Source organism: Crocodylus porosus, unplaced genomic scaffold (genome assembly GCF_001723895.1).
Source record: "Crocodylus porosus isolate Cpor-Errol unplaced genomic scaffold, CroPor_comp1, whole genome shotgun sequence".
Lineage (NCBI taxonomy): Eukaryota > Metazoa > Chordata > Crocodylia > Crocodylidae > Crocodylus > Crocodylus porosus.
The window spans coordinates 6,588,588-6,603,945 of record NW_017728916.1 but is presented as its reverse complement, the minus strand read 5'-3'; the positions used below and the strand labels follow the sequence as shown (position 1 = coordinate 6,603,945).

The following is a 15,358-nucleotide window of genomic DNA, read 5'->3' as shown; positions in this document are numbered from 1 at the left end:
GGCCTCCTCTGGACCCTCTTCATGTTGTCCACATTCCTCCTGAAGTGTGGCGCCCAGAACTGGACGTGGTACTCCAACTGCAGCCTGACCAGTGTCACATATCAAATTCGAGGCAATCCTGGAGCACAAAGCTGCGGTGGCACAGGAGCGTCACTGGAGCAGAGACAACGCAGGAGGTGCAGGAGTGTTTCTCAGGGGAGCTCTTGCTTTTCTCCGAGGCAGGAGGCAGGGCGGGCAAGGCCGCGGGCACAGCACAGGGCAGAGCAGCGCTGCGCTGGCTGGCGAAGAGGGGCAAGGTGGAGAAGTGGGGTGGGAAGGGCCTGCAGCAGACCAGCCCATCCCACTGCCCTCAGCGAGCAGGGCCCCTCACCCCACCATACCAGGCCACAAACCCTCGCCAGGGAAGGGCAGGGAGGCACTACCTTGCAGGGCAAGGAGGCACGGGGCACCCGCCATGCCGCAGCACCAGGCTGCTCGGGCCTGCCCCACGCAAGAGGCAGCTCCTGGGCTTGCGCCTGCCACACCGGACCTCGCACCTCAGCAGCTGGGCGCGCAGGGCATGCCGGGACGGTAGCCTGACTTTCCCGCCTGGCGCAAAACTACAGCTCCCAACGCCCGCCGCGGCCTCGCACGCCCACTTCCGGCGTGGCGGAGCCGAGCCCTGTGCGGCGATTGGTTGGCGGGCAGGACCTTCCTCCAATGGGGGCGCCGCCCCGCCTCTCCCCAGGGAGTGGCGGACGCTGGGCCCAATGGGGTCGGCGTGCGGGCGAGCGGGGGAGGGGTGGTTCCGGCGGCACCGCGCCGGGGCTAGAAGGGCGGGGGGAGTCGGCGCGTGCGGCGGCGCCATGTCGGGGTTGCTGAGCAGTTCGCTGGGTGGCCTTAGCAGTGATTCCTACTGTGACATCAGCCAATACCGCGACCAGCACTTCCGGGTGCGCCCGGGGGGACGTGGGGCCTGGATTGGGGGCTGTGGGCGAGGGGTTAGAGTATGGGAGGGGGATGGGGGGTAGCCGGCCCGCGCTGACGCCCGCTGTGCCCTCAGGGGAGCCGGTACCTGCAGGAGAAATCGCTGAAGGCGTCGTCGACACTGTACGTGGGGAACCTGTCCTTCTACACCACGGAGGAGCAGATCCAGGAGCTCTTCTCCAAGTGCGGTGATGTCAAGCGCATCGTCATGGGTCTGGACAAGATCAAGAAGACGCCATGCGGTTTCTGCTTCGTGGAGTATCCTGCAGTCACCACGTGGGGGGCTTCGAGGGCACGGTGCTGAGGCGCTGTCTCCACAGTCACGCAGTGCCGCTGCGCGGTGCCCTCTTCTAGGGGCTACTCGGCGGGCCCTTGTTTCCCCTCTTTGGTGTCTTGGCCCTTTCTGTGTACATTGGGGCTAGATGGGACTGCTGCGATATCCATGTGGGTTCCTTGCCGGTGTGGTCTGTGACTGACTGGGCCAGTGGAGGGACCCGTGGTGTTGCTCCCAGGCCTGGCAGGCGGCTGTCATAGTAGTGCCCGTGCATGGCACGCATCGCAGTGCGTGTAATCACCAAGCCATGCAATGGCGTCTTCAGCAGCCGCATGTGGTTCCCGTGGCACACGGGGAGGTAAACTAGGAGCCTCATACAAACGGCTCAGAGCGGGTCTGATGCAGCTTGAAGTCCTGTGTACAAATTCAGCACACACTGTCCCAGAAACGAGTACATCTAGCACCCTGAGGGCAGGTTTGACCTGCTGATATGGTCTTTGCCTGAATCAGGGGACCGCTTGCTGTTTCTTTCACTGCACCAGAGCTGAGACACAAAAATGCAGCCTCTTGCTGCACTGGGAGGGAACTAGAACCGGTCATGTTTGGGTCTTGAGTTGAAAGTCAGGGTTCCTCCATGTTGAATAAAATTACTCTCTACCTCCCTACCCAGCAGAACAGCATCTTGTATTTTCCTTATAAGTTATCCCAGGTATTACACAAGAGTGGAAGCTGAACATGCAATGAGATTTATTAATGGCACACGTCTGGATGACCGCATTATCCGGACAGACTGGGACGCAGGGTTTAAGGAAGGCCGGCAGTATGGGAGAGGAAAAACGGGAGGACAGGTAAGCAACAGACCAACTTCAGTCTAGCACATGGCTCCTCGGGGCTCAGTTGGGTGCTGCTCACAATGACTGAGCCAACACAAAGCAAGAGTAATGCAGTGTAGACCCAATAACTGAATTAAAGCCAGTCAAACTGGTTTAGTACCTGATGCTGGACTGGAGAAAGTGATTGACAGTTGCTGCTGCTGAAGAGCTGCGTTCCTGGCTCCTGATGGCACAAAGTGAATGTTGCTCTGCTCTCAATAAGATACAGATGAACCTACCTCAAGCAGGGGGCTTGCCCTAGGTATGGACCCCCCTGATGGTCTTGCCAGCCCTGTGTTTTTGTTGTGCGGTTGCAAGGGCAGTCTTGTCCGAGGAAATGTGCCACTGGGAAGATGACATTCATTCCCAAATTTCAGAGGGTTCAACCTTGACAAGCAATAAAGCCAGACTGCAAAGCCAAACTGAACAGTGTTTGGGCTGTTTTGTATTGCTTTGACATTCAAAACAGCCCCACATTTGTCCTGTCCCTGCTGTGATGGGTTGTTATCAAGCTAGTTGAAAGACATGCACTTGCACCCTGCCTTTCAGCCCACCAACTGCTGGAGTGAAGTGGAGAGGAAGCTGGCTCCTAAAACTGTTGTGACATGTAAATAGGTACAGGATGTTAATGCCTCCTCTTGCTCTGCCCCCAGGTGCGAGATGAGTACCGGACAGACTACGACGTGGGAAGAGGTGGCTTTGGCAAAATCATCCAGATGCAAAAGGCGAATCAGCAGACTATGATCTACTAAGTGCTTCATCTGTCCTAGCACAGAGAAGGGCACTATTCCTCCATAGATAACCCTGTCCTTTCCCTGTGGACTGGGGTGGGGAGCAAGGTCCAGGTTCCAGGACGAAGTGATCGTTCTTAGACTGGCTGTCTACATTTGCTCATTCCCTTTCCCTTTGGGATAGAGAGGCTGTTCCCCGCTGATGCAGGGCAGCAAGGGAATAGTGTGGCCAGCTCTGCAGGATTCTCTTTAAGGATAAGTGCAGCATGGCACCCAGACCCTGGCAGCAACTCACTCCTCATGCTCTCTCTGACACAGCTGGCTGCCTCCAAGCTGTTCTTCCAGCCACTGTTGTTTCCCTAAAGTTCAAGCTTTGAGAACTCATCAGCCATCAAAGCTGTCTCACCTGCCCGTGCACGGGCAGGAGTTTCAAGTCTACCGTTTACATTGTCTCCTGCTGTTTTAAAGCACTGTTGCTGGCTTGGGTTAGAGAAGCACAATCAGACTGTACTGGCCAATGCAAGTGGTGCCTGCACTTCTAGCCCTGGGCTCAGTCAGACCTGCAGAGTCCCTGTCCTTGCCATGCCCTTGGCACTGCCTAGGTGGGGCACAGTCTCCCAGTTACTGTGTGGTTTTTGTTTAAGTGTCTTTTGGGTTTTTTAAATAAACGTTTAGTCCTGTCACTGCAGTCTGTGCTCTGGTGCTGTTGTACCTGTGATGGGTGGGGGACACACATCCTGCATGGTAAGGGATGGATACCTGCATTTGTCTGCTGCCTCCATCCAGCTCTTTCTGCCAGTGTGACCCAAGCTGTACATGGGGAACCTGTCTGCTGCCTCCATCCAGCTCTTCCTGCTTCGTGCCCTGGTCAGATGCAACAGGCAGGGAGCACAGATGCAGACTGTGGAGGATGCTGCCCTCCAGCACCAGGCTGTCTGGGCCCAAATGCTGGCTGCAGGGCAGGGAAGGCAGGAATGCACAGTAAGAACAAGCGTGGGGTTGTGTTGTGGGGAAGGGGGTCAGTCTGTCCAGCCTGGTCAGAGCAGACTGCAGAGGAAGTGCTTGGGAAGGTGCAGCTGGGTGAAAGCAAAAAATAGACTGGGCTGAGGGAGTGTGAGAGAAGGAGTGAATCAGCTGGGACAGAGCTATGTGACACATGTTGCTCTTCCCACCTTGTCCCACTGTGCTGTGGGAGATTTCTTCTCCAAGCAGAGGTGTGGGCCAGCTCAGTGCCGGGGCAAGGACCTGCATCTCTCGGATGAGCTTCCAGAGCAGGGCCCGACTGCGTTGTCTGCCTGGTAGCTGGTGCTGGTACTTCTAGTTGTGTTAGCCTGTAGTCATGCTAAGCTAGAGAAAAGCAGGATGGGAGAGAGGCCTCACAACCACTGGAGGATCCAATGAGGAAGGAACAAAATAAACACTAACGAGGGAAAAGACACTGAAGGGAGCACGAAAACAGCAGCTAAAAACTGGAGGACAAATGTAAAAAGTAAGAACTCACTCATGAGACCAACTAAGAACCAAAGTGCAGGGGAAAACCCAAGGGGAGATGAATATCTCCACAATGGGATGCAAACGGCGGGAAACAGGGTTGTGCCCATGTAAGCAGGGCTTGGGAGATTGAGGGGAGCAGGAACAAAGTAACGTGTCTCTACCCATCGAGGACAAGCTTCATGAAGCTGGTCTCACCGTTCATCGGACCGTATGGGCCCTGTCTGCGGACAATAAACCCTTCTGCACTTCTGGCACTGGACGCAGATCAGTCATTTTTTTCCACGCTGCCAGCGGAACCTGGGAGATGGTTCCGGGTGCCAGCCCTCCAGAAGGAGAGTCCCGCAGCGGGCACATCAACCGCAGCTGCAACCAGGCGCCCCCGAGAAAACACTCCACACGCAGTAGGATGGGGCTGGGGGGGCTGAGCCGTGTCCAGACTGGGCAGTGGGGCTGACAGCCCCCTGGCTTCTCTGGGAGAACAGGCCCCTGCCAGCAGACCAACGCTCGCCTCCTGTGTGACCCGGGCCCAAGTGGCTTGCTCCGCTATGCATTAGCCTTAGGGACCCTCTCAGGCAGCGAGCTGGTAGCTGGAGCCTGTGGGCCCAGTCGGTGTTGGGGCGCCAGCAGGGAGCAGGGCTGCGGCCCAGCTCTGCCTCCCCCTCCCCAGCCCGTGCAGGCAGCGCCGTCTCAGAGCCTGGCGCAGCCAGGGGACATTCTGTGCCCAGAGTCGCCCGTCTCCAGGGCTGCCATTCAGACACTGCTCGTCCCACATAATGCACTGGAGCATAGGAAGCCCTTTGTCCCCACAGGGCAGGGCCTGCCAAGGCTGGGCGGTGCAGGCACCGGGCCCCGGACACAGTCAGTGCAGCTCAGCAGCGGGCATGCAGGCCGGATGGGGTGCACGGAGCAACACGGGGTCCCTTCTCCAAGGCTGAGGGCCAGGCACTGTTCGAAGATGCCTGGTGCCTGCTACCTTCAGCCAGGGGCAAAGTCTCCATCCAGACCCCAGGGGAGCAGAGTCCTGGCATTGCCTCAGCCAGCAAAGTGCTCACATGGCAAAGCTGGCTGAGCGCCGCAGGCTGCAGAGATGGCTGGGCCCCAAGGTCATGTTCCCATGGCCAAGAGGAGAGGAGGTACAGCCTGCTGTTTGCTGCTGCCCTCTGGCCAGCGTCTCCTGGGCTGGATCCCTGGCACCTACAGGCCCTGCTCCCCGAGGCACTTGCCAGGGAGGGACAAAGCACAACAGCGCAGCAGCCTAATGGGCACAACATGGGCAGCAAAGTGGAGCCTCTTCCCTGCCACATATTGGCACGGGTAGGGCTAGCATGGCTCCATTAGGGCTAGTCCTAGAGCCTGTCCCTTACCACAGGGCCACAAGGCCAGCCCCTGGGCTCCAGCGAGCACCTCACTCATGCCCAGCGCCTCAGCAGCTGCCCTGGCTTCATGGTCCAGTGAGCATGTGCTGTCCGGACACTGTCCCACCCATGTAGGCCAGGGAGACCTGGGCAGAAGCATCAAAGGGGGAGCCCAGCAGGAAGCAGGGCCCATGGCAGGAGAACTGCCCAGGCCAGGTCACACCTGAGGCCCAAGCTCCCAGTGCTGGTTCCCTTTCTCCTGCCTCTGAATGCTTCCGCCATCATCTCAGAGGGAAGGCAGTGAGCAGAGCAACCTCCCTGGGCAGAAGCGAGCATCGCACAGGCCCCTTGGAGATGTGATCCAACCGGCACCTGCCCCTGCCTCCTGCCTGGGGCCAGGGACTGAATAGGGGCTTGAGTGGACCTGGGGGCCTGCGCCTGCCTCTCCCCAGGGGCCGTGTCCTGAACAAGGCTGCACCAGAACCCAACTCCCACCCCGCCGGCCGAGCTTCCTGCCATGCTGCTCCCTGCACACGGCTCCCCCCTCCCCAGCGGCCTCTGCCCAAGAGGAGGTGGCACAGAAGTAGGAACCGAGGTTTACAAAAAAAACAAAAACAAAAAAGTCAAATTTATTTGTACAAAGGCTGACAAATGCACAGATTCTACCAAGGATGTAGGACGCGGAAGGGCTGCTGTCCGCGCCGGAGGTAGGTTGGGGAGGTCCAGCACCTAGTAGCTGATCCACGACAAGACTCACACCGAGCAAGGCAGCCCCTAGCCACGCATCAGACAATAAATTAACTATGCTATGTACAGAGGGTCTGAGCAGAAAGAGGCGGACAGGTGTGTCAGCACCCCAGGCAGGGGAGGCTGACAGGCCACAGGCCTGGGTACTGGCCCTTCCCATCCCGCTCCTCAGCCACAGCAGAAACACATCCATTGCCGTCCTTTTCCTTGAGGGAAGCATGAGCGTCCCAGAGTTGTGCTTCCCTGGCTGTGGACTGGCCAGGCCGAGCAGGGTCCAGGAGCATCACCAGCTTGGCACCCTGCGCGGTAGGGAGGAGGCGGGGAGGGCGAGGGTCTATGGAGTCCAGAGGAAGACTGGGACACCCCGAACCTCCCTGTAGTTCAGACCGTGGGATCCAGAGGCTTCTCTGTGCTGGAGGTGCCAGTACCATGGGAAGAGGCCTGGTGTATCCTGTGCGCCTCGACGCTGTTCCGAATGCCATAGCCGAAATAGATGGCAAAGCCTGCAAGAGAGAACGGCGGCCCTGAACAGCAGCCCGCAGGGATCGCGATGGCAGCTGCAGCCCATGCGCCCAGTGCTCACTTCCTACCCCCAAGCACAACTCCTGCCCGCAGGAATCTGCCATCCATGGCACGGGCACATACAAGAGCAGTCCATGAGCTCCCAGCCTGGGGCTCAGGAGGGGCTGGTGAAGCACAGAGGACCCAGCCAGGGATGCCCAGCCTCACCCCTGGGGACCCAGATCTCTGCCCCCACCAGGCTCTCCAGAAGCAGGGCCCCTCCAGGCACCTGAGCAAAGCACAGCCCCAGCAGCTCCTCTGTGCTGGGGCACAATGTCAAGACTAGCATCAGCTGCCCAGGCCTCACCTATGAGCATCCAGACACCGAAGCGGGCCCAGGTCCCAGGGCTCAGCTGCATCATGAGATACACGTTGATGAAGATGCTGAAGAGCGGGAGGAGCGGCAGGCCAGGCACCTGGGGGGAAGAGGCCAGGTCAGTGGGGGTGGGGGCTGGACACCTGCCCTTGCCGTGCTACAAGGCAGAGGGAGCCCCAGCACAGCCATCCGGGAGGACAACTCCAGGAGAGGCCCCGGGACCCAGCCACCAACAGAACATGGCACAGCCCCAGCTGTTCTTGCTGCAGCACCTGCAGCTCCCAGGCAGACCCAGCTCCTGCGCTTACTTTGAAGGTGAGCCGGGCGTTGCTCTCTGGCTGCCTCCAGATGATGATGGTGGGGACCAGAATGATGGCGACAAGGACGACGCAGACTGTGATCCAGATCACACTGCCGCTCAGTAGCAAGTCCATGGTCTGGGCCAGGACCACGCAGAGGATGGTGATCAGCACAGCTGCAAGAGACACGGCAGAAGTTGTTGAGCTGTCGGTCACTGCCTGCTCCTGCAGCCCGTGGACAGAGCCACAGCAGTGGGCAGGCCCATGATCTTCCCTGCTGGATTTCACGGGGCCACGTGCCCGTGTGCAGCCCCTGATGGCAGCCGGACCCCCTCAGAACAGGCCGGCTGCAGAGCCCGGGGAGCCGCGGCCACCTGCATGCCAGCTCCCTTCTCACACCGAGACAGAGCCCCTTCCTCCCAGAGCCAGGCTGGGCCCCCTCCCATTTCCCATTCCCCCTCCCGGGTGCTGCTGGATGCAGCTCCCGGCGTCCTCACCAATGACCGACGTGCTGATGTAGACGATCTGCCCAGACAGTTTGGTGGGTGTCCTGCAGTGGGGGCTGATGAGGCTGCGCAGGCTGCACTCCTCGCTCAGGTCAGTAGAGCTCATGTCCGGGTCCATCATCACCTTCTCCTCCTCCTGCCTGTGCAGCTCCACCATCTCCAGGCTCTTTGAGGAGCTCAGCTGGTTCGGCTGGTACCTGGACAGGACGCACACCAGTGGGTGGCTGTGTCTTGGGGCAGACCCCACAGCACAGACTTGGTTCCCCAGTGGGCCCCCATGTGCCCACACCCACCTGGCACTGCCCACCCAAGAGCCCCACAGTTCACGCTGCAGCCCACCCCAACACAGGGTAGCCCCAGCCTGTTGTTCTCGGGCTGCCTGCCCCAGCACCGCTCTCACGGGTGCAGGGGGAATTCATGCGAGGGGGATGTTACTAGTCCGAATCTATCCAGCCTCACCCACGATACCAGCACACAGCCCCCAGCCCTCCTCTCCGAGTGACAGCTGGGGGCACCCAAACCTCAGCTGCAACATCACTGGGGATGGTGAGCCCACTCCTACCTTGCGGCAGGGCCAACCCCAGCTGTTATAATCCACCCCAGCATCGTCCTCCGTCTGATGGGAGCCCCTACACCCGGCCCTACCCCCCCAGGACCCTCAGGGCCATTCATTTCTAGGCACATGGCTTCCACATACCCAGGCCACGAGGCTGGAGCGCAGGGCCACGCACCACGCGCAGAAGGGGAGCACTGTAGGCAGGCACCTACCTGAGGATGAGCACACACACGGCAACCAGGGAGTAGGCCAGCAGCGTGCCGATTGACATGAGGTCCACCAGGTCCTTCAGCTCAAACAGGAAGGCCATCAGAGCTGCACACACAGGACATGGTGTAAGCCCACAACCAGTCTCACCCTCAAAAGGGGGGTGAGGTGCAGGCAGGGGCTGGGAGGAGACAGAGCCGCTTACCAGCAACGATCCCCGACACGACAGTGGCCATCAGGGGTGTTTTTGTCCGTGGGTGCACCTTGGAGAGGAACCGGAACAGCAGCCTGTCCTCGGCCATGGCATAGATCACCCGTGGCATGGGGAACATGGAGCCCAGCAGGCTGCGGGAAGGAGAGGGGGTTGCCTCTGTCAGTCGCCAGCCCTGCACCAACCTGTCGCTGACCTGCCTGCAGCCTCCGAGGCTGCGATGTAAAAGATTGGCCGATCCTCTATCCCCAGGGGCATCAACACCACAATTTCCATGGGGAAGCACCCTGGACCTGCCACGAGCACTCAGTAGCTCCTGATGTCCTTAACCTCCAAGGACGTGTCCAACCCCTTGGTGAACCTGGCTGAACTCTCAGCTCCTGCTGTACCTGGTGGCCACGAGTCCACCCTTGAATGCTATGCTGGGTGAAAAAGCTTCCTTGCTAGAGAGGAGGCCGCTGCTGCCCCGTTGCAAGGTCTCTCTCCCCTCCAGGGAGCTCTGGGAGCCAGGGCACGTCCAGGCCAGGCCTGCATGTGCCAGCTGACCCTCTGTGGAGTCAGATCTGACTCCTGCCCACAATGCACGTGGTAACAAGAGGCTCCCACCAAACATGAGCTTTGAGCCGCTGGGCCGGCTGTGGGTGCCCAGGCCCTGCCGTGGTGCTGGCAGGAACATAGGAGCTCTGGCCGTGGGTCCATCTCGAACGAGGGGCCAGCCAGGGATGGGAGGAGTGGGCAGTTCCTCCTGGACCACAGGGCTGACAAGCACACCCAGCGCCCGATAGCACTGGCACGGGCCTGGGGCCCAGCACCGCGTCACACGAAGGCGTGACCTTGGGGGCTAGCGCTCCAGCGGGGAGGCATGCACACTGCACGTGCCGCTCCCCACGTGGCTGGCTGCCTGCTCTCCCCCGCTAGGGCCACAGCAAGAGTCGTGGGGGCCGCAGGTACTGCTTTTAGGGCCACCGTTGGTCTAACCGAGTCGGGTGCAATTGCTTTTGGACCACGGGAGGAAGCTTCTCCCTAGCCAGCTAGCCCTCCCATGGATCCGCACTGGCCTGGCACAAGCAGCCCCATGCACCCCCCCGCCCAGCAGGGCTCTAGTGGCCAAGCCCCGGCCTCACCTGGTGGAGAGTGCACAGAGGGACCCGACGGCGACAACGTAGCGGGCCGGCTCCCAGCCCACGGCTTTGAAGGCTTCCGGCAGGGGACTTTCCTTGTTGAGGAGGTAGTAGGGCACCATGAGGGTCAGAGCAGCAGAGACCCCGAAGTAGGCCACAAAGCAGATCAGCAGGGACACGATGATCCCGATGGGGATGGACCGCTGCGGGTTCTTGGCCTCCTCGCCTGCGGAGGGGAGCGGGGGAAGTGTCAGCCCAGCCTGGCCCTGCCTCGCACCCCCAGGGCCGGGTGGCAGGGCCCAAAACCAGGGCCAGGAGCTCCAGGTGAGCAGGTTCCTCTGGAGCTTGGCAGTGGCATTGTCATTTAGACGCCATCTGGGTGGGAAAGCGGACTCCAGCTCCTACCAAGTGGCGGGACACCAAGCAGGCAGAGGCCACTCCTGGGTGGAGGATGTCACCCCCTGGGGAGCTCCCCATGTTTGGTGCTTCGTGGACTGTGGGCAGTGCAGGGAAGACCCCTCACCCAGGCTCCCGGCAGAGCCTCCGCGACGCTGCTTTACCTGTCGTGGCGATGCAGTCAAAGCCCACGAAGGCGTAGAAGCACGTGGCGGCTCCAGCGAGGATCCCTTGGAACCCAAAGGGCATGAACCCCCCCAAGCCCGGGGGGCCAATGCTGAAAGGGAAACAGCCTGGTCAGTGCCGCAGCATCAACCCTGTCCGTCCGCAGGGGTAGGACCAGCCCAAGGCCCACCTGCACCCATGCCACCATCGAGAGTATTTGGCTAGTGCCAGCATCTGCATGCAGCCACGTTGCTGGCAGCGGGCAGGCGCCAGGCAGCGCTGCTGTCCAGAGCAGACAGGCCACGCTGCCCCAGCCCCAGGGCTCAAGACCCGGGTGTGAGATGGGCAGCTCCGAGCAAAGCCGGCCCCGTACCCTGGTCGAGGCCAGCTGTGGCGAGGCCGGGCAGGCAGTCCCTGTAGGACGGGGCACGGGCAGAGCGCTCCTCACCTGGCATCCTCATTGCTGGCTTTGACACTGTCATTAAGATAGTTCTTCTCGGAGAGTTGCCAGTTCTTGACGTCCCCCTTCACGAAGCCGGAGATGATGACGAAGCTCAGGACCACCAGGTTCACGGCAGTGAAAATTTTATTCACCAGAGCCGACTCGCTCACCCCAAACGCCAGCAGGCCTGAGGAAGCGAGACACAGAGCTGGCACCAGAGAGACAAGGCTGCCCCTACCCCCTCGCCCAGGCGCCCGCCAGCTCCGGCACTCACCCGTGAGCAGGAAGACCAGGATCAAGGCAAAGAAGTCTGGGTGCTCCGAGAAGACGCCCCCCACACTGCCCATGGAGGTGCGGTTCTTGAAAAAGATGGAGATGTGGTTGCCGATGATGTTGTCGAAAGCAGAGCTCCACGCTCGGGCTACGCTGGCCGTTCCTGGGGACCGAGAGGGAAGTCGCCGTCAGTCAGGAAGTCTGCCCCCTCCCCCCGGGGCAGGTCCCGCAGCTCCCTCGCACTGCGCTACCCCCGGACCTGGAGACTGCAAGTGCCACCCGCAGCCCTTGCCCCGCACAGCCCCACGCCACCCCCGTGGTGCAGCCCAGAGCTGGGCTGCAGCGCACGCACCGATGACGTAGGAGAGAATGAGGTTCCAGCCGGTCGTGAAGGCCCAGATCTCCCCCACAGTGACGAAGCTGTAGAGATAGGCAGAGCCTGTCTTCGGCACCCGGGCCCCGAACTCCGCATAGCAGAGCCCGGCCAGCACAGACGACAGTGCCGCGACGAGGAAGCAGAGGACGATGGAGGGGCCGGCCTTCTCCTTGGCCACTTCCCCGGCCAGCACGTACACCCCGGCACCCAGCGTGCTGCCTACGCCCAGGGCGATCAGGTCCAGGGTGGAGAGGCAGCGGGCAAACCGCGTCTCCTCGGAGCTGAGATCCAGGGCGCGGCGGCGGATCAGCTTCTTCCCGAAACTGGCCATTTTTGTCTGAAACATCTTCTCCACTGGCAGGAGGCGTCAGACTACTCGCAGCACCTGGAAGACAGGCAAACGCAGCCTTGTCAGGACAGCCTGGGTCCACCTAGAGACCGCAGGGAGCTCGCGAGCCAGGCAAGGCAAGGGAGCGAAGAGCACCCGGGGGCCCGGGACAGCTACTGCCCAGCAAGGAAAGTCCCAGGCTCTGTGAGAGCCCACTGAGCTGAGAGCTACCTGGCTGCCAGGGCAGGGCAGAGCAGAGCAGTCCACTTTCCAGCTCTCCACCCACCACCGGCATTCCCTGCACAGCGCGGGGGAAGAGCCCCAAGCAGTCTGTGATGTGCGATTCCTGGGAAGACGAGCCCAGCGCTGTTTGCTATGGCAACCCGGGTCTCCGCACCCCACCCCGCTCGGGGCTGCAGGGAGGTGCTGGGACCTGCTCGCCATCCGACACGTCCTACGCAGCCAGGTGCAACTTGGCCCGGACTCAACTCTGTGCCGACTCTTACGGCGCTTTGGGGCAAGAACATCCCAGGGTGTTCTGCCAGGTCGGACAGATAATTGGCGTGGGTGAGTCACCAGGTAGCAGAGGCGCCCGGACCTGCATCGGCGCCTGCATCCCATTCCCAAGACACCGCGCACACAAGTGCAGCATGTGAACACGTGCTACAGGCATGGGGACACGGCGCCACGTTGCCTGCCTGCTCACACATCGGGCCTGGGCAGCTCCCGGCCTGCACGGCAGCCCCAAGTGCCCAGAGCTCGCTTGCCAGGCCTTGCACGCAGCTGACCCCCTGGCCGGATCGGCACCCACCGCCAGCATCCGGGCGGTCTCCGTGCGGAGCAAGCGGGGCATGCAGTGGGCAGGAGACCCATGGCTGGAGAAAGCCGACAGCAGAGTTCAGTCCCTTTCCTGCACGCTCTGAACAGTCTCTGCCTTTTCTCCTCTTGCTCCAGGGGCAGGAAGACACGCGGCGCTTCGGGACTCCACACGGCCGGGCGGAGGTGCCTGGCTCCAGCTGCCAGTTTTGTACCCCAGTTCCCCTACCACAGGGCGTGGTAGGGACCTAGCACTGACAAGCCAGACGGCCTGAGCGATGCCTCCAAGCAGACTGCAAGCCTGTCCCTGGACATGCACACCCCTCCCCCAAACACCAACGCCTCCCCGCAGCTCTCAAACCACCTCCCACAGGGATTCAAAGCTTTCCCACACGGCACTGAGCAGATGTTTTATGGAGAGCAGGTTTCCAAACAACTCCACCCGCTTAGCAATGGCAGGACACGCCGAACTACCACCCCGAGAGGCTGCTTTCCCCCAGCCATGTCACCGCAGCTCGCCAGTCCAGCTGGATCGAGAGCTGGAGACAGACGCTGCCATGAGCTCACTGCCGCTCCCAGCCCAGCCCAGCCGCTGCAAAGCCTGCCGTGAACCAGCGCTAGCTCCCCCACCCAACCCTACCCCGCTGCACGTCCTCGGCTCCACACCTGCCGTCTGGAGAAGTGGACGCAAGTGCCTCCAGCTCCCCCGTCACAGGCACGTCCACTGCGTTGTCTGGGGCACGCAAAAAAGCCCAATCATTTGCTGCCTCTCCAGGGTACTCCAGATGTGCAAGAGTTGTTCTGGTACAATATGGGGCCAGCCAGATGCCAACTAGGCTCATACCCTTGCCTCCACACAAGGGGATGCCGACAGGCAGTACAGCTGGGACCCTCAGCTAGGTCGCTCTCAGCTGCCAAGCCACCAGCGAAGCCAGTGCCCAGGACGAATCCCAGCAGCGACCCCCAGCACTACAGATTCACCCCAGGCTTGATGTTTGCTGCTGGGCCCTGGGTAAAGGTGCGTCCATTTTGCACTACTGGCCGAGCCCTGTGGAGCAGCAGAAGCCAGGCGTTACAGCCTGGAGGTGCATTGCTGGGACCAGGGTATAAAGGAGCTGGTTAAAGCTTCGAGGACTGATTTGTGTCTGGCAGAGCTAAGCTAACCCAGCCCCACTACAGCCGGCATGCCAGGGAACGGCTCTGGGCACTGCATGGCCCGTGTAGCAGGGAATCCAACCCTAGCCCGGGAAGGGCTGATGCTGCGTGCCGAGGGGCACCCCTGGAGCGTGCCCGAGGGGAGCTCTCTTGGCAGTGCCACGGGGAGCAAGGAGGCACATTCTGGGCAAGTTTTGCCCTCCGCTGCGAAGAGACATGCCATTCAGACAGTCCCAAGCACGCCCTGCTCAGTAGCTTCCACCCACGCGGAAGAAGTCCTGTCTAGACACTACAGCAACAGCTCAGCTGGCGTTTTGCTGTGCAAACTGCTGGCTTGTGGCTGGTGGCTTGCAGGCCTGGAGCCCCCTGTCTCTGGAGCAGGCCACTGAGGACAGGAACAAAGCCATCCTCCCCTCCGCCCTGCCGAAATCCGCTGCCCCCTGCGATCAGGTGGGCCGCGTGCCGGCAGCCCCCCTCCTGGAGCACACAGGCAGAACCCACATCCAGTGCCACGTAGCAAAAGCAGCCAGAAAGCCCCTCCCCGGCCCCGGGCTGCCAGCAAGAGCCGGGCCAGGAAACGTTGCAGCAGTGTAAGAGGCTCAGGAGGTCTTAGTGTGCCGGAATAGGAAGCTTTACACAAAGCCTACGCCTGACGCAGCACACAGGGGCCTTCGACAACCCGGCACAGGTCTGGGCAGAGAAGTCTCCAGGTCGCCCCCCAAAGCTGGCAGCATCTGCCCGGGCCAGACGGGACCGGACCGGACCGGACTGTCCGGCCATTAGCTCCCCCCGACCCCAGCGCCGGCCCTGCCGCCCGCTCGGGAGAAGCTTGTGCAGAAACCCGCGGAGAACACCGGGGTCCCTGGCATCCGTCCTGCCCCCGGGCCAGGGCAGCGGGGGTGCAGGCGAGAGCGGCTGCTCCCTGGGCAATGAATCGAGCAGACCCGCTCTTCGCAGGAAGCGCGGCTGCTCCCTCAGACCGACACTTTCTATTAAGAGCCAGTAAACGGCTCCCGGGGCCCGGGGAGAAGGTCCGGTGGGTTTGCCCCTCTCCTCCGGCGACAGCCCGAGGGCGGGAGCACGGGACAAGCCCCCCGCCGCCAGGCGCGGCAGCACCGTCACGGCTCCTGCCCGCGCGCGCAGGGACCGCGGTGCCCCCGGCAGCCCGCCGCGGCTGCTGGCCGGCCTCCG

General features: G+C 61.6%; 3 protein-coding genes across 3 annotated transcripts in view; 1 reads left to right on the top strand and 2 right to left on the bottom strand.

The window, feature by feature from the left end:
- The window catches only part of TEX11 (testis expressed 11), a 68,166-nt gene extending 67,630 nt beyond the window's left edge, over positions 1-536 (bottom strand). Inside the window, exon 1 of the mRNA XM_019536160.1 lies at positions 423-536. Within this exon, the coding sequence (XP_019391705.1) occupies positions 423-456 (34 nt within the window). The 5' untranslated portion in view covers positions 457-536. The remainder of the gene's footprint in view (positions 1-422) is intronic.
- A 262-nt stretch (positions 537-798) lies between these two features.
- Positions 799-3,531, top strand: NCBP2 (nuclear cap binding protein subunit 2). The gene is made up of 4 exons (XM_019536362.1): positions 799-932; positions 1,043-1,224; positions 1,950-2,088; positions 2,766-3,531. The coding sequence occupies exons 1-4, from the start codon at positions 846-848 to the stop codon at positions 2,862-2,864; spliced, it is 507 nt and encodes a 168-aa protein (XP_019391907.1). The 5' UTR covers positions 799-845; the 3' UTR covers positions 2,865-3,531.
- Positions 3,532-6,302: 2,771 nt separating this feature from the next.
- SLC7A3 (solute carrier family 7 member 3) lies at positions 6,303-12,556 on the bottom strand. The gene is made up of 11 exons (XM_019536361.1): positions 11,845-12,556; positions 11,494-11,655; positions 11,226-11,406; positions 10,777-10,889; positions 10,220-10,442; positions 9,090-9,229; positions 8,890-8,992; positions 8,113-8,318; positions 7,625-7,791; positions 7,308-7,416; positions 6,303-6,942 (listed from the first exon to the last, which is right to left on the bottom strand). Exons 1-11 carry the CDS (start codon positions 12,212-12,214, stop codon positions 6,821-6,823), a joined length of 1,896 nt encoding a protein of 631 aa, XP_019391906.1. The 5' UTR covers positions 12,215-12,556; the 3' UTR covers positions 6,303-6,820.
- Positions 12,557-15,358: the final 2,802 nt, after the last annotated feature.

Excerpts from the sequence above, each read along its gene's own strand:
- NCBP2 (XM_019536362.1), top strand. The coding sequence starts at position 846 with ATGTCGGGGTTGCTGAGCAGTTCGCTGGGTGGCCTTAGCAGTGATTCC. Across the intron at positions 933-1,042 it reads ACCGCGACCAGCACTTCCGG|GGGAGCCGGTACCTGCAGGA; the intron begins GTGCGCCCGGGG and ends CTGTGCCCTCAG. Across the intron at positions 2,089-2,765 it reads GAGGAAAAACGGGAGGACAG|GTGCGAGATGAGTACCGGAC; the intron begins GTAAGCAACAGA and ends CTCTGCCCCCAG.
- SLC7A3 (XM_019536361.1), bottom strand. The coding sequence starts at position 12,214 with ATGTTTCAGACAAAAATGGCCAGTTTCGGGAAGAAGCTGATCCGCCGC. Across the intron at positions 11,656-11,844 it reads CATTCTCTCCTACGTCATCG|GAACGGCCAGCGTAGCCCGA; the intron begins GTGCGTGCGCTG and ends CTCGGTCCCCAG. Across the intron at positions 7,792-8,112 it reads CATCAGCACGTCGGTCATTG|CTGTGCTGATCACCATCCTC; the intron begins GTGAGGACGCCG and ends TGTCTCTTGCAG.